Source organism: Salmo trutta, unplaced genomic scaffold, assembly GCF_901001165.1.
Source record: "Salmo trutta unplaced genomic scaffold, fSalTru1.1, whole genome shotgun sequence".
NCBI lineage: Eukaryota > Metazoa > Chordata > Actinopteri > Salmoniformes > Salmonidae > Salmo > Salmo trutta.
In genome coordinates this window covers 1,946,200-1,964,640 of record NW_021823258.1, presented here as the reverse complement: position 1 = coordinate 1,964,640, position 18,441 = coordinate 1,946,200, and the positions used below count along the sequence as shown (strand labels likewise).

Here is an 18,441-nt window from a genome sequence, read left to right as displayed (position 1 = left end):
AGAGGACTGTAGAACCTTTGACCTCTATAATCAGGATACCTGGCAGTGGTTATTTAGAGGCCTGTAGAACCTTTGACCTCTATAATCAGGACACCTGGCAGCGGTTATTTAGAGGCCTGTAGAATCTTTGATCTCTATAATCAGGATATCTGGCAGCTGTTATTTAGAGGCCTGTAGAACCTTTTGATCTCTATAATCAGGATACCTGGCAGCGGTTATTTAGAGGCCTGTAGAATCTTTGATCTCTATAATCAGGATATCTGGCAGCTGTTATTTAGAGGCCTGTAGAACCTTTTGATCTCTATAATCAGGATACCTGGCAGCGGTTATTTAGAGACCTGTAGAACCTTTGACCTCCATACAGGTATATATAGTCAGGTGTGGAAACGATCTAATAGGAATGGATTCACTATGCCTAGGGATTCATAGATTTCACACACACATACAGTTGAAGTCGGAAGTTTACATACACTTAGGTTGGAGTCATTAAAACTCGTTTTTCAACCACTCCACAAATTTCTTGTTAACAAACTATAGTTTTGGCAAGTCGGTTAGGACATCTACTTTGTGCATGACACAAGTAATTTTGCCAACAATTGTTTACAGACAGATTATTTCACTTATAATTCACTGTATCACATTTACAGTGGGTCAGAAGTTTACATACACTAAGTTGACTGTGCTTGGAAAATTCCAGAAAATGACATCATCGCTTTAGAAGCTTCTGATAGGCTAATTGACATCATTTGAGTCAATTGGAGGTGTACCTGTGGATGTATTTCAAGGCCTACCTTCAAACTGAATGCCTCTTTGCTTGACATCATGGGAAAATCGAAATAAATCAGACAAGACCTCAGAAAAAAAAGTGTAGACCTCCACAAGTCTGGTTCATCCTTGAGAGCAATTTCCAAATGCCTGAAGGTACCACGTTCATCTGTACAAACAATAGGACGCAAGTATAAACACCATGGGACCACGCAGCCGTCATACCGCTCAGAAAGGAGACACGTTCTGTCTCCTAGAGATGAACGTACTTTGGTGCGAAAAGTGCAAATCAATCCCAGAACCACAGCAAAGGGCCTTGTGAAGAGGCTGGAGGAAACTGGTACAAAAATATCTATATCCACGGTAAAACGAGTCCTATATCGACAAAACCTGAAAGGCCGATCAGCAAGGAAGAAGCCAATGCTCCAAAACTGCCTTAAAAAAAACAAGACTATGGTTTGCAACTGCACATGGGGACAAAGAACGTATTTTTTGGAGAAATATCCTCTGCTCTGATGAAACAAAAATAGAACTGTTTGGCCATAATGACCATCATTATGTTTGGAGGAAAAAGGGGGAGGCTTGTAAGCCGAAGAACACCATCCCAACCGTGAAGAACGGGGATGGCAGCATCATGTTGTGGGGGCTTTGCTGCAGGAGGGACTGGTGCACTTCACAAAATAGATGGCTTCATGAGGACGGAAAATTATGTGGATATACTGAAGCAACATCGAAAAGACATCAGTCAGGAAGTTAAAGCTTGGTCGCAAATGGGTCTTCCAAATGGACAATGACCCCAAGCATACTTCCAAAGTTGTGGTAAAATGGCTTAACCTCTCTTGGGTAGGGGGCAGTATTTTCACGTCCGGATGAAAAGCGTGCCCAGAGTAAACTGCCTGCTACTCAGGCCCAGAAGCTAGGATATGCATATTATTATTATATTTGGGTAGAAAACACTCTAAAACTGTTTGAATGATGTCTGTGAGTATAACAGAACTCATATGGCAGGCAAAAATCTGAGAAAAATCCAACCATGAAGTGGGAAATTTGTGGTTTGTAGTTTTTCAAGTGATTGCCTATCCAGTATAGAGTGTCTGTGGAGTCATATTGCACTTCCTAAGGCTTCCACTAGATGTCAACAGTCTTTAGAACCTTGTTTCATGCTTCTACTGTGAATTGGGAGAGAATAAGAGCTCTAGGAGTCAGGTGTCCCAAAATAAGGCATGAGCTCAGTCACGCGTGCGGCCGAGAGAGCGAGCTGAGTTCCTTTTCATTTCTGAAGACAATGGAATTGTCCGGTTGGAATATTATTGCAGATGTATGATAAAAACATTCTAAAGATTGATTCTATACATCGTTTGACATGTTTCTACAAACTGTAATGTAACTTTTTTGACTTTCGTCTGGACCCAGTTCATGCGCTTATTGCATTTGGAATAGTGAACTGAACACGCGAACAAAAAGGAGGTATTTGGACATAAATATGGACTTTATCAAAACAAAACAAACATTTATTGTGTAACTGGGATTCCTGGGAGTGCATTCCGATGAAGATCATCAAAGGTAAGTGAATATTTATAATGCTATTTGTGACTTCTGTTGACTCCAAAATGGCGGGTATCTGTATGTCTTGTTTTGATGTCTGAGTGCGGTACTCAGATTATTGCAAAGTTTGCTTTCGCCGTAAAGATTTTTTGAAATCTGACACAGCGGTTGCATTAAGGATGAGTTTATCTATAATTCTGTGCATAACACTTGTATCTTTTATCAAAGTTTATGATGAGTATTTCTGTAAATTGATGTGCTCATTCACCGACAGTTTTGGAGGCAAAACATTTCTGAACATTGCACGCCAATGTAAAATGGGGTTTTGGGATATAAATATGAACTTTATCGAGCAAAACATACATGTATTGTGTAACATGAAGTCCTATGAGTGCCATCTGATCATCAAAGGTTAGTGATTAATTTTAGCTGTATTTCTGGTTTTTGTGACGCCTCTCCTTGCTTGGAAAATGGCTGTGTGGTTTTTCTTGTCTAGGTGCTGTCCTAACATAATCTAATGCTATGCTTTCGCCGTAAAGCCTTTTTAAAATCGGACACTGTGGTTGGATTAACGAGAAAATTATCTTTAAAATGGTGTATAATACTTGTATGTGTGAGAAATTTGAATTATGAGATTCTTGTTGTTTTGAATTTGGCGCTCTGCTATTTCACTGGCTGTTGGCGAGGTGGAACGCTACTGTCCCACATACCCCAGAGAGGTTTTAAGGACAACAAAGTCAAGGTATTGGAGTGGCCATCACAAAGCCCTGACCTCAATCCTATAGAAAATTTGTGGGCAGAACTGAAAAAGCGTGTGCGAGCAAGGAGCCCTACAAACCTGACTCACTTACACCAGCTCTGTAAGGAGGAATAGGCCAAAATTCACCCAACTTATTGTGGGAAGCTTGTGGAAGGCTACCCGAAACGTTTGACCCAAGTTAAACAATTTAAGGGCAATGCTACCAAATACTAATTGAGTGTATGTAAACTTCTGACCCACTGGGAATGTGATGAAAGAAATAAAAGCTGAAATAAATCATTATCTTTACTATTATTCTGACATTTCACATTCTTAAAATAAAGTGGTGATCCTAATTGAACTAAGACAGGGTTTCTTAATTAATCCAAGTAGTCAGAAATTGTGAAACACTGAGTTTAAATGTATTTGGCTAAGGTGTATGTAAACTTCCGACTTCAACTGTATGCACGCACACAGACACATACACAAATGCATGCACACACTCACACACACTGCCTACCCTTCTCTCTGAGCCAAACCTACATCCCTTAATCCCGTTTGTCAGAACAAGGTATTTCCAATGTGGATTACGGTGGTGTTTTATGAATATTTCCACCTCCCTCTCTGCCCCAATCTACCGCTGATATAATTGAGGGAGGTATTAGTACCATTTCATCTCTAATCTCTATTTTGTATGAGATTTGTTTCATTTGATGAATTGAGGCACTGCTTTTTAACGGTTGGAATGAGGAATAGGGTTATAGATTTGAACATGTGAATTCCCATAATTTGACAAACTTAAACGGTTACCTGACAGGTCCTCTTTACCTTTGGTCTTAATTTGATAATTATATGGATTTAAATAGATGTGTAAGGGTTCAAGGTCAGAGTCTAATAAAATAGCATATCGGTCTGGGAGTCCTTTCTTTTAACCTTCTCATTCTCTGTAGGTAATTCTCTTCTCATTCTCAGGAGCTTTCATGAACAACACTAGACTTGTTCAGTGGTTGGGGAACAACACTTGACTTGTCCAGTGGTTGGGGAACAACACTTGACTTGTCCAGTGGTTGGGGAACAACACTAGACTTGTTCAGTGGTTGGGGAACAACACTTGACTTGTCCAGCGGTTGGGGAACAACACTTGACTTGTCCAGCGGTTGGGGAACAACACTTGACTTGTCCAGCGGTTGGGGAACAACACTTGACTTGTTCAGCGGTTGGGGAACAACACTTGACTTGTCCAGCGGTTGGGGAACAACACTTGACTTGTCCAGTGGTTGGGGAACAACACTTGACTTGTCCAGTGGTTGGGGAACAACACTTGACTTGTTCAGTGGTTGGGGAACAACACTTGACTTGTCCAGCGGTTGGGGAACAACACTTGACTTGTTCAGCGGTTGGGGAACAACACTTGACTTGTCCAGTGGTTGGGGAACAACACTTGACTTGTCCAGTGGTTGGGGAACAACACTTGACTTGTCCAGTGGTTGGGGAACAACACTTGACTTGTTCAGTGGTTGGGGAACAACACTTGACTTGTCCAGTGGTTGGGGAACAACACTTGACTTGTCCAGTGGTTGGGGAACAACACTTGACTTGTCCAGTGGTTGGGGAACAACACTTGACTTGTTCAGTGGTTGGGGAACAACACTTGACTTGTCCAGTGGTTGGGGAACAACACTTGACTTGTCCAGTGGTTGGGGAACAACACTTGACTTGTCCAGTGGTTGGGGAACAACACTTAACTTGTCCAGTGGTTGGGGAACAACACTTGACTTGTTCAGTGGTTGGGGAACAACACTTAACTTGTCCAGTGGTTGGGGAACAACATTTAACTTGTCCAGTGGTTGGGGAAGGGAGGGAGATATAAAGGTCAGCCTAATAAAACACTCTGTAGAGAGTTCATCAAAAACACCTCTGGTACCAAGCCTCAGTTGTAAACTTGATCTGTCCTGCTCTCATTCCCCCTTCTAAAAGGTCTGATTGTTTTCCTTTTATCGATCCCTCCATCCAGTCTCCTGAAGACTGAAGAAATAAAATATCTAGACAGAAGGAAACATTTTACATTTAGAAGCAATCTAAGCTATTCTTCATTTGGTGTTCACCTTACTGTCTTCAACAGGAAATTAATCCTGCAGCGACAGGAAATGTGAATTATTATGTGGATTATAATTAATAAGACTTCACATTTCCTGTTGCTCCAAGATTATTTTGCTGCTGTAGCAAACTGTCTCAAATTAAGATCCAAAATCTATATACCCGTGCTGTGTACCGTGTGCCGTGTGTACACAGAAGTTCCTTCAGCAGCAGCGTAAGGTCTAGCAAAGCTACACATGGTCGACAGAAGTCATCTTTAAAGGAGAACACTTAGATTGCTTCTAAATTGGATAATTAATTTATATTTTTTGTTGGGGGCAAATCAAATCTGACATTTTTAAAAGTTTTAATTACAAACTTTAGAATACTTTTTAAACCTAAAATACACTATAAGTTTGCATTTCCTGCTGTGCAGGACAATTCTCAGCAACAAAATTGTGATCAAATTAAGATCCTACATCTGTAGTGAGCATCCCAAATGGGAACCTTTCCCTTATATAGTGCACTACTATTGACCAGAGCCCATAGGGAATAGGGTGCCATTTGAGACGCAACCATAGAGCGAGCCTCTAAGAATAACTAATGCCCTTTTCTCTGTGATAAGCTTGGCTGTCATGGTAACCTCCATTAAATACATGCATAATTAATGGCAGCTGCTCTCCTATCAGGAGACTAATAACAACAACAACAAGACAAGGCTGATGAGGAAGAGAGTGAGACGCCATCATAACACAAACATCTGCTATTCAGCTGTAACCAGGTGAGACGCCATCATAACACAAATATCTGCCATTCACCTGTAACCAGGTGAGACGCCATCATAACACAAACATCTGCCATTCACCTGTAACCAGGTGAGATGCCATCATAACACAAACATCTGCCATTCAGCTGTAACCAGGTGAGACGCCATCATAACACAAATATCTGCCATTCACCTGTAACCAGGTGAGACGCCATCATAACACAAACATCTGCCATTCACCTGTAACCAGGTGAGATGCCATCATAACACAAACATCTGCCATTCAGCTGTAACCAGGTGAGACGCCATCATAACACAAATATCTGCCATTCACCTGTAACCAGGTGAGACGCCATCATAACACAAACATCTGCTATTCAGCTGTAACCAGGTGAGACGCCATCATAACACAAACATCTGCCATTCACCTGTAACCAGGTGACGCCATCATAACACAAACATCTGCCATTCAGCTGTAACCAGGTGAGACGCCATCATAACACAAACATCTGCCATTCAGCTGTAACCAGGTGAGACGCCATCATAACACAAACATCTGCCATTCAGCTGTAACCAGGTCAAATCATCAGTAAATCTGTGAATCCGGTTACTTATAATGGTTTTCTGAAAGACTGCAGTGCAGTTAAAAAGTTAATGTTATAGTTGAAATGATTCTCTTAAGGATCCACCCCTTTTTTTCAAATTTTCGTCTAAAATGACATACCCAAATATAACTTCCTGAAGCAAGGATATGCATATTCTTGGTAGCATTTGAAAGGAAACACTTTAAAGTTTGTGTAAATGTGAAAGGAATGTAGGAGAATATAACACAATAGATCTGGTAAAAGATAATACAAAGAAAAAAAACAACCGTTCTTATGTTTTTTTTTTGTACCATCATCTTTGAAATGCAAGAAAAAGGCCATAATGTATTATTCCAGCCCAGATGCAATTTAGATTTTGGACACTAGATGGCAGCAGTGTATGTTTTAGACTGCTCCAATGAACCATTGCATTTCTGTTCAACATTTTGTATCAAGACTGCCCAAATGTGCCTAATTTGTTTATTAATAACTTTTCATGTTCACTCTCCTCAAACAATAGCATGGTATTCTTTCACTGTAATAGCTACTGTAAATTGGACAGTGCCGTTAGATTAACAAGAATATAAGCTTTCTGACAATATCAGATATGTCTATGTCCTGGGAAATGTTCTTGTTACTTACAACCTCATGCTAATCACATTAGCCTACAGTACGTTAGCTCAACCGTCCCGTGGAAGGGACACCGATCCCGAAGAAGTTTTAAATGAATGAAAGAAGAAGAATATGGTGCAGAAATAAACTATTTTGAAGACAATAACTCTTATTCTTTTTATTAAAGATATCTATCAGGCACTATTACTCATCATTATGCAGCAGACCTTTTAATGGATTGGCGTTTTAAAAAACATTCTCTTTCCAACACAAAATATGTTTGTTTAGTACAACTGTTACAGCTCCTATTCTAAGAGGACTGAGAAACATGACCTGGAGCTGTCTCTTACTGCAATCACATGTTCAGCATATGGCTTTATGTATGAAATATCATTCATCTTTTAGCAAAGGACAACAATGTCTTAGCTACTTCTTTTGTAGAAAATACACAAGTAAAAACTTCTGTACGTCCGATTAATGCAATTGAGAGAGCAAACCATTTCTTGGAGCAAGGTAGGTAGGTCTAATGATTTTTAGTCAGATCAGCTTTCTTTTTTTATCCAATCGATGGAAAACACTAACTGGATGTACTAACTGTTCAAACCAATTGGAGAGCTTACGGTAACACATACAGACGACAAACTATTCAAAACGGTGCAAAAGTCTGCTACTGTGGTAAGAAAACCATTCAATTTGCATCGTAAAAAACTAAAACCACTAACTGACAGAAGGTAAGACAGAAGACAGACTGCAGAGGAAGTTGCTACAGTCAAGGCATCTGCACATCTATCCAACCACAGACAAACTACCTATCCCAAGTTTTGTCCCGAACCCAGACCAACTGTCCGTGGCCGATTCTACATATTGAATCTGGACAAAATAGGTTCAAACATGTCCTGCGGCAACCGACTGAAAACGAACAACAGACATATTCCATCCATGGCGGTTGGGTTGGCTGTAGTTGGACAGATGCCTTAAAGAAGCCTTGTTAGAAACAGGTTTAGTAAAAGGCAGGTGGTACAGAGGAGAGAGAGAGGGGGAACCGGATCAAAACAAACCGCAATATGCCTTTAAAAGTAATATACGCATTGTTGTGATTTGTTTAAATCCTGTCCCGGGGTGTTCAAGAACAGTAACAGTGAGATAGGCATTTAAGCACTTCCTAATACCACCCAGAGAAGAAGACAGTACATCATGCTGGGGGTGATCAGACCAAGGTCTGCTTCTGGCTCTGTAGTCCCAGGGATTAGAAGGACTCTCCCAGAATTCCTTTCACCACATTCTCTCTAAACAAAGCATTGACATTTTGTGTAACTGGTGTTGAAGATTCTTCTCAGGTGGTCCTGGCCGGGACGCCCTCACAATCCCTCCTTTCATACGACCAGGGGTTTCTAATGAAGAGTCTAGCTAAAGAGCGTTCAAAGGTCACAGACATTTCCTGTTTGTAAGTCAGTGAACTCTGAACTTTGAGACCGAGCTCAGCTAGTGAAGTAAACGCAAACATTACAATCAGCACAGAGACACAGAGGCTCAACACGTAACAAAGACCTGTCCAAAACATGACCAGTGACAGAAAGCGGCATTGTCCTTTTTGGATTTTTGCTTCTTCATAGACATAACCAACACATTGTAATACACATAGCATTAGAAAAGGCCCCCACCAGCTGAGAGTTGAACTGACAAAATGGCTCTTACACAAGTAGGCAAACACACCAAGACAAGACAGACAAGCATTTCTGGTGCATGAGCCTCGAGTCCAGTCAAGTCCAGCGGAATGAGAGTGTTCAGAACAGTCATAATTGGAAGTGCAAACATTCCACGCTTCTATGAGGTCCTCATCACACAACAGCCACCACTGAGACCACAGTCATCAATCCATCCATCCATCCATCCATCCATCCATCCATCCATCTAGTGTTCCTGTTCCCGGTCTCTGCGTCGGACAGGGACAGCGAACATCGGCAGGGTCCGGAAGGAGGCGGTGTTGGTGTTGGGCGGCGTCTTGCCCTGCTCTGAGTTGCCTGCCGGCTCGTACGAGCACTTCCTCTTTTGGATGGCCTCGGCGCGCACGGCCAGGCTGCGGGCGCACACGGTGAGAAGGACGATGAGGGTGCCCACCAGCAGGCTCACCATGGGCCACAGGACGCAGTGGAGGAGGACACTGGCATCGTGGGAGCGCCGCCACAGTACGTCATCAGGCCTGCAGGGGGAGATAGAGGGCAAGGGGGTAAAAGAGGAACAATTTAGGGGGGCATGAGGCAACAAGAAAGTGGTGAGTGTTTACAGAATGCAAAGCAATGTCTGTCTATCAGAAACTTCAGTGTTGACAGAAAATAGACTAAATGCAGCATAAATGTCACCTATCAACATTAGATGTGAAGGTTTGTCTGATGATCTAGGAGAAGTGCATTCTGGATGCCATCCAGGGACAAAGTACATCCCGTTTCACTTAATTGCAGAGAAGTCAGGATCCACAAGAAGGTTTCTATCCACAGGAGTGATTTAGCACCAACTCTTTGAAGGAGGGTGAGGGGTGGAGGAGGGAAGAGACATCAGGAGCACATGGCAGACAGCTACAGTTGGCAGCAATGCAAGATGGGATGGAGAAAGGCATAAACATGGAGGGAGGAGGGAGGATGATGGCATCACTATGATGGGTTGATAGAAAAACATTAGCACAAAGACAGATATAAACTAAAAGCCAAGGGCAGGGTTGAAGGGAGATGAGCAGACAGACAGATATAAACTAAAAGCCAAGGGCAGGGTTGAAGGGAGATGAGCAGACAGACAGATAGATACTAAAAGACAAGGGCAGGGTTGAAGGGAGATGAGCAGACAGACAGATAGATACTAAAAGCCAAGGGCAGGGTTGAAGGGAGATGAGCAGACAGACAGATAGATACTAAAAGACAAGGGCAGGGTTGAAGGGAGATGAGCAGACAGACAGATATAAACTAAGAGCCAAGGGCAGGGTTGAAGGGGTTTGGAGGCCAGGAGGGGGAATTGAGGGCACAGCTTTGAACAAAGAGAAACTCTGGTTGTAGCCAGAGAACAGAGGACGATACAGAACAGATTAAGAGAAACACTACATCATGTGTGAAGAAATAGTAACATTATCCCCTCATTTACATTTTAGGGGAAGAACTAGTCAGTTGTCCAACTGAATGTATTCAACTGAAATGTGTCTTCCGCATTTAACGGTCCCGTGTGGCTCAGTTGGTAGAGCATGGTGTTTGCAATGCCAGGGTTGTGGGTTCGATTCCCACGGGGGGCCAGTACGGAGAAAAAAAATGTATGAAACGTATGCATTCACTACTGTAAGTCACTCTGGATAAGAGCGTCTGCTAAATGATGTAAATGTAACCCAACCCCTCTGAACGTGCTGCCTTTATCCAGGGGAACAGCAGCTTAACTGCCTTGCTCAGGGGTAGAACGACACCTTGTCAGCTCAGGGATTTGATCCAGCAACCTTTACAGTTACTGGTCCAATGCTCTAACCACTAGGCTACCTGCTTAGTAATTTAACAAATGCTCTTATCCAGAGTAGCTTACAAAAGCAATTAGGGTAAAGTGCCTTGCTCAAGGGCACATCGACATACTTTTCACCTCGTCGGCTTGAGGATTTGAACCAGCAACCTTTCGGTCACTGGCCCACCGCTCTTCACCCCGAGAGGGAAAACTTTAAACAAGCTGGAAAGGGAATGCTAGAGAACAGATGAGGAGAAGTAGAGCAGAGAGAAAAATATTAACGTCACAACACGATGAGTCATGAGGGGAGCTGATGATATCTCTGAATGAGGGGAGGTGATGATACCTCTGAATGAGGGGAATTGATGATACCTCTGAATGAGGGGAGGTGATGATACCTCTGAATGAGGGGAATTGATGATACCTCTGAATGAGGGGAGTTGATGATACCTCTGAATGAGGGGAGTTGATGATATCTCTGAATGAGGGGAGTTGATGATATCTCTGAATGAGGGGAGCTGATGATATCTCTGAATGAGGGGAGCTGATGATATCTCTGAATGAGGGGAGCTGATGATATCTCTGAATGAGGGGAGCTGATGATACCTCTGAATGAGGGGAGTTGATGATACCTCTGAATGAGGGGAATTGATGATACCTCTGAATGAGGGGAGCTGATGATATCTCTGAATGAGGGGAGCTGATGATACCTCTGAATGAGGGGAGCTGATGATACCTCTGAATGAGGGGAGGTGATGATACCTCTGAATGAGGGGAGCTGATGATATCTCTGAATGAGGGGAGTTGATGATATCTCTGAATGAGGGGAGCTGATGATACCTCTGAATGAGGGGAGCTGATGATATCTCTGAATGAGGGGAGCTGATGATATCTCTGAATGAGGGGAGCTGGTGATATCTCTGAATGAGGGGAGCTGATGATACCTCTGAATGAGGGGAGCTGATGATACCTCTGAATGAGGGGAGCTGATGATACCTCTGAATGAGGGGAGCTGATGATACCTCTGAATGAGGGGAGCTGATGATACCTCTGAATGAGGGGAGCTGATGATACCTCTGAATGAGGGGAGCTGATGATACCTCTGAATGAGGGGAGTTGATGATACCTCTGAATGAGGGGAGCTGATGATACCTCTGAATGAGGGGAGCTGATGATACCTCTGAATGAGGGGAGCTGATGATACCTCTGAATGAGGGGAGCTGATGATACCTCTGAATGAGGGGAGCTGATGATACCTCTGAATGAGGGGAGCTGATGATACCTCTGAATGAGGGGAGCTGATGATACCTCTGAATGAGGGGAGCTGATGATACCTCTGAATGAGGGGAGCTGATGATACCTCTGAATGAGGGGAGCTGATGATACCTCTGAATGAGGGGATGTTGATGATATCTCTGAATGAGGGGAGTTGATGATACCTCTGAATGAGGGGATGTTGATGATATCTCTGAATGAGGGGAGTTGATGATACCTCTGAATGAGGGGAGTTGATGATACCTCTGAATGAGGGGAGTTGATGATATCTCTGAATGAGGGGAGTTGATGATACCTCTGAATGAGGGGAGTTGATGATACCTCTGAATGAGGGGAGCTGATGATACCTCTGAATGAGGGGAGCTGATGATACCTCTGAATGAGGGGAGCTGATGATACCTCTGAATGAGGGGAGCTGATGATACCTCTGAATGAGGGGAGCTGATGATACCTCTGAATGAGGGGAGCTGATGATACCTCTGAATGAGGGGAGCAGATGATACCTCTGAATGAGGGGAGTTGATGATACCTCTGAATGAGGGGAGCTGATGATATCTCTGAATGAGGGGAGTTGATGATACCTCTGAATGAGGGGAGTTGATGATACCTCTGAATGAGGGGAGTTGATGATACCTCTGAATGAGGGGAGTTGATGATATCTCTGAATGAGGGGAGCTGATGATACCTCTGAATGAGGGGAGCTGATGATACCTCTGAATGAGGGGATGTTGATGATACCTCTGAATGAGGGGAGTTGATGATACCTCTGAATGAGGGGAGTTGATGATACCTCTGAATGAGGGGAGTTGATGATACCTCTGAATGAGGGGAGTTGATGATACCTCTGAATGAGGGGAGTTGATGATACCTCTGAATGAGGGGAGTTGATGATACCTCTGAATGAGGGGAGTTGATGATACCTCTGAATGAGGGGAGCTGATGATACCTCTGAATGAGGGGAGCTGATGATACCTCTGAATGAGGGGAGTTGATGATATCTCTGAATGAGGGGAGCTGATGATACCTCTGAATGAAGGGAGCTGATGATATCTCTGAATGAGGGGAGCTGATGATACCTCTGAATGAGGGGAGTTGATGATACCTCTGAATGAGGGGAGTTGATGATACCTCTGAATGAGGGGAGTTGATGATACCTCTGAATGAGGGGAGTTGATGATATCTCTGAATGAGGGGAGTTGATGATATCTCTGAATGAGGGGAGTTGATGATACCTCTGAATGAGGGGAGTTGATGATACCTCTGAATGAGGGGAGTTGATGATACCTCTGAATGAGGGGAGTTGATGATACCTCTGAATGAGGGGATGTTGATGATACCTCTGAATGAGGGGAGTTGATGATACCTCTGAATGAGGGGAGCTGATGATACCTCTGAATGAGGGGAGCTGATGATACCTCTGAATGAGGGGAGTTGATGATACCTCTGAATGAGGGGAGCTGATGATACCTCTGAATGAGGGGAGCTGATGATAACTCTGAATGAGGGGAGCTGATGATACCTCTGAATGAGGGGAGTTGATGATACCTCTGAATGAGGGGAGCTGATGATACCTCTGAATGAGGGGAGTTGATGATACCTCTGAATGAGGGGAGCTGATGATAACTCTGAATGAGGGGAGCTGATGATACCTCTGAATGAGGGGAGTTGATGATATCTCTGAATGAGGGGAGCTGATGATATCTCTGAATGAGGGGAGTTGATGATACCTCTGAATGAGGGGAGCTGATGATACCTCTGAATGAGGGGAGTTGATGATACCTCTGAATGAGGGGAGCTGATGATACCTCTGAATGAGGGGAGTTGATGATACCTCTGAATGAGGGGAGTTGATGATACCTCTGAATGAGGGGAGTTGATGATACCTCTGAATGAGGGGAGTTGATGATACCTCTGAATGAGGGGAGTTGATGATACCTCTGAATGAGGGGAGCTGATGATACCTCTGAATGAGGGGATGTTGATGATACCTCTGAATGAGGGGATGTTCATGATACCTCTGAATGAAAGGAGTTGATGATACCTCTGAATGAGGGGATGCTGATGATACCTCTGAATGAGGGGAGTTGATGATACCTCTGAATGAGGGGAGCTGATGATACCTCTGAATGAGGGTAGTTGATGATACCTCTGAATGAGGGGAGTTGATAAAGTGTGAAAAAGTACTAATTATCCCAAAGAGCAAAAGATCCCAAAGCAGGTGCTGGATATCAAATGTTCTATAAAAAGGTGTGGAGTCTCTTTTCCCCTTTCAATAACATTATCCCCTCGCCATGTTGTTTCTTTATGGCATTAAAACTTTACTTACGAATAGCTTGCACGCAAACTAAGAATTGGAACGGGTATTGAGTTAAAATATGTACATATTTTAGATGATATATAAATAAAATGGTCTGTATCAGGCTGTTTTGGGGTAAGCAGTGGTCTGGAGGGGCCCATTTAGGCCAACACTGCAGCAGCCATACAGCCGTACACAGCACTATACAGTAGCACACAGTAGTGCAGTGTAGACTGCAGCAGCAGACACAGCTCAGTGTCAGCCAACTGAACACTGGACTAGAGGAACGTAGGACACAGTTCAAAGGCCTCTGAACACTATCCGTGTACCATTTCACTTATAAACATACATTACACTTTGCATTTATATCAATCTAAGAGTTTACTGGTGATGAAAAAAAACAAGAGAAATCTGCAATACAATGAACTGCCCAGATGAACAAAAGGATGAAGCCCAACTCAAGAGGCGGAGGGCTCCCGAGTGGCACAGCGGTCTAAGGCACTGCATCTTAGTGCAAGAGGCGTCACTACAGACCCTGGTTCGATTTCAGGCTGTATCACAACTGGCCGTGATTGCGAGTCCCATAGGGCGGCGCACAATTGGCCCAGCGTCGTACGGATTAGGCCGTCATTGTAAATAAGAAGTTGTTCTGAACTGACTTGCCGAGTTAAATAAATAAAGAGTGTCCTGGATACAGGCCCCAGGTGTACCAGGAGTCCAGAAGGAGACCCACATGGTGTACAACAGTATGTGTTGATTCCTTTAGTCACACTTGCTCCACAAGATCCAATGGGCCTCCAAAATAGCCCCTGAAGGGATGATTGGCCATGGAAAAGTGTTGATAAGTGGTGTTCTCAGACTCCTCCCTACAGTACATGAACATGTCACATCCTGCCCCACTGGAAATGGATCCACAGCAGGTGACAGACTCTCCCATCACCACACAGCTGATGACCAGGTGCATCTTGTGACTTCACTGCCTGTCTGCTACTGTCTTTGTCATATTTGGTTGTCGAATGTAAGTTATGTTAAGAGTTAAGAGTTACTGCAGGAAAAAATTTCACATGAAAATAGCTATCATTAGTTGAAAAAGAACAGAGAGGGTTTTTGAAAGGCGGCCACATAACATTTTTACACCTTGCCATCTGGTTCTCACTGCTTCACCCTAAAATAGACTGCAAACTGAGCCTGTCCTGACAAACAATCCATCTTCCAGTTTGCCCGGACAGCTCTCAAATCTCTAGAATCTCTTTTGAGGAAAAAGTGTTTGTGTTATACTTGAGCAAACACGTGTTTGGCTTAGTGACAGCTCTGAAGGTGCTGCTGTATAATCAGGGAGCGTGTGGCCATGTATTGTGGGTTGACAAAGTACTGTAGACACTTTTTTGTGGTGGTTGAGAGAGCACTGGGATTCAGGTTATCTCAGTTTGAATTGAATTTCACTTCCTGAATTGACAAATCCTCATATATTAAAGTCGGTATGAAACATGTCTTGAGAGAGGGTTATTGTAATCAGAATGAGAGCAGGGTGGGTAGGCTCTGTCACCTCTCAGAAGATGGAATTCTAACATTGTTGTATTCTGCTTTATTAAATTGTCTTTGATGTATGCTCTCATCAGTGGGAGTGGTAGGGGAGGGGCTCACCTTTCAGAAGACAGAATACTTCTATTGTTGTATTAGGGAAGGAAGTGAGCAGGAAGGAAGTGAGCAGGAAGGATGTGAGCAGGAAGGACGTGAGCAGGAAGGAAGTGAGCAGGAAGGAAGTGAGCAGGAAGGACGTGAGCAGGAAGGACGTGAGCAGGAAGTACTTGAGCAGGAAGGAAGTGAACATGTTTGTGGATGTATTGTCTCATTCTTCTCAGTATGAGTGACATGGGGGTGGGGAGGGGGGGGGTCTCACCTCTCAAACAAGAGAATTCTGACATGGTAGGGGAGGAGCTAATGGTAGAGGGGCTAGTGGTAGGGTTTAGGGTTAAGGGAGGGGCTAGTGGTAGGGTTTAGGGTTAGGGGTCTAATAGTAGGGTTTAGGGTTATGGGAGGGGCTAGTGGTAGGGTTTAGAGTTAGGGGAGGGGCTAGTGGTAGGGTTTAGGGTTAAGGGAGGGGCTAGTGGTAGGGTTTAGGGTTAAGGGAGGGGCTAGTGGTAGGGTTTAGGGTTAGGGGAGGGGCTAGTGGTAGGGTTTAGGGTTAAGGGAGGGGCTAGTGGTAGGGTTTAGGGTTAAGGGAGGGGCTAGTGGTAGGGTTTAGGGTTAGGGGAGGGGCTAGTGGTAGGGTTTAGGGTTAAGGGAGGGGCTAGTGGTAGGGTTTAGGGTTAAGGGAGGGGCTAGTGGTAGAGTTTAGGGTTAAGGGAGGGGCTAGTGGTAGAGTTTAGGGTTAAGGGAGGGGCTAGTGGTAGAGTTTAGGGTTAGGGGAGGGGCTAGTGGTAGGGTTTAGGGTTAAGGGAGGGGCTAGTGGTAGGGTTTAGGGTTAAGGGAGGGGCTAGTGGTAGAGTTTAGGGTTAAGGGAGGGGCTAGTGGTAGAGTTTAGGGTTAGGGGAGGGGCTAGTGGTAGAGTTTAGGGTTAGGGGAGGGGCTAGTGGTAGGGTTTAGGGTTAGGGGAGGGGCTAGTGGTAGGGTTTAGGGTTAGGGGAGGGGCTAGTGGTAGGGTTTAGAGTTAGGGGAAGGGCTAGCGGTAGGGTTTAGGGTTAGGGGAGGGGCTAGTGGTAGGGTTTAGGGTTAGGGGAGGGGCTAGTGGTAGGGTTTGGGGTTAGGGGAGGGGCTAGTGGTAGGTTTTAGAGTTAGGGGAGGGGCTAGTGGTAGGGTTTAGGGTTAGGGGAGGGGCTAGTGGTAGGGTTTAGGGTTAAGGGAGGGGCTAGTGGTAGGGTTTAGGGTTAGGGGAGGGGCTAGTGGTAGGGTTTAGGGTTAAGGGAGGGGCTAGTGGTAGAGTTTAGGGTTAAGGGAGGGGCTAGTGGTAGAGTTTAGGGTTAAGGGAGGGGCTAGTGGTAGAGTTTAGGGTTAGGGGAGGGGCTAGTGGTAGGGTTTAGGGTTAAGGGAGGGGCTAGTGGTAGGGTTTAGGGTTAAGGGAGGGGCTAGTGGTAGAGTTTAGGGTTAGGGGAGGGGCTAGTGGTAGAGTTTAGGGTTAGGGGAGGGGCTAGTGGTAGGGTTTAGGGTTAGGGGAGGGGCTAGTGGTAGGGTTTAGGGTTAGGGGAGGGGCTAGTGGTAGGGTTTAGAGTTAGGGGAAGGGCTAGCGGTAGGGTTTAGGGTTAGGGGAGGGGCTAGTGGTAGGGTTTAGGGTTAGGGGAGGGGCTAGTGGTAGGGTTTGGGGTTAGGGGAGGGGCTAGTGGTAGGTTTTAGAGTTAGGGGAGGGGCTAGTGGTAGGGTTTAGGGGAGGGGCTAGTGGTAGGGTTTAGGGTTAAGGGAGGGGCTAGTGGTAGGGTTTAGGGTTAGGGGAGGGGCTAGTGGTAGGGTTTAGGGTTAGGGGAGGGGCTAGTGGTAGGGTTTAGGGTTAGGGGAGGGGCTAGTCGTAGGGTTTAGGGTTAAGGGAGGGGCTAGTGGTAGAGTTTAGAGTTAGGGGAGGTTCTAATAGTAGGGTTTAGGGTTAGGGGAGGGGCTAGTGGTAGGGTTTAGGGTTAGGGGAGGTTCTAATAGTAGGGTTTAGGGTTAGGGGAGGGGCTAGTGGTAGGGTTTAGGGGAGGGTCTCACCTTCTCTGCTGGTTGAAGAAACAGGTGAAGGATTGGGAGCTGACCTCTTTAGTCCAGTAGTCCTCCCACCACAGAACATTGTCCTTGTTCTTCTGGTTGTCCCTCTCACATGGAGGAACGTATGAGCACTGGACAGAGAGAGAGAGAGAGAGAGAGAGAGAGAGAGAGAGAGAGAGAGAGAGGGAGGGAGAGAGCAAGAGAGAGAGAGACGGAGTGAGAGGGAGAGAGAAAGAGAGAGAGAGACAGAGAGTGTTATTCAGTGCTACCAGCCATAATGTAATGCATCAAGACATATGATATGGTATCAACCACCTGGTTTCCCTGTGGTTGATACCAATCCATTGACTCCATTCCAGCCATTATTATGAGTCATCCTCCCCTCAGCAGCCTCCACACATTCAAACAGACACTATTGACATAAACAAGGCACCAAAAAGCCTACTGTGCGTGCAGCTGATAGGCCTACAACAAAGGTCAACCAGGTCATCTTAAACACAGATGTAAAAGAGACTACAACTTTCCCTTGAAGAATCCGTAAGAACACACAACGTGAGAACCGTGAGAGACACAGACACTGTCTAGAACACACAACGTGAGGACCGTGAGAGACACAGACACTGTCTAGAACACACAACAT

General features: G+C 44.7%; 1 protein-coding gene across 1 annotated transcript in view; it reads right to left on the bottom strand.

The window, feature by feature from the left end:
- Positions 1 to 7,236: 7,236 nt before the first annotated feature.
- The window catches only part of LOC115189948 (calcium-activated potassium channel subunit beta-4), a 61,990-nt gene continuing 50,785 nt past the window's right edge, over positions 7,237 to 18,441 (bottom strand). Inside the window, exons 2-3 of the mRNA XM_029748457.1 lie at positions 17,805 to 17,932; positions 7,237 to 9,287 (exon numbers count right to left, since the gene is read on the bottom strand). Coding sequence (XP_029604317.1) covers positions 8,999 to 9,287; positions 17,805 to 17,932 — 417 coding nt within the window. The 3' untranslated portion in view covers positions 7,237 to 8,998. The remainder of the gene's footprint in view (positions 9,288 to 17,804; positions 17,933 to 18,441) is intronic.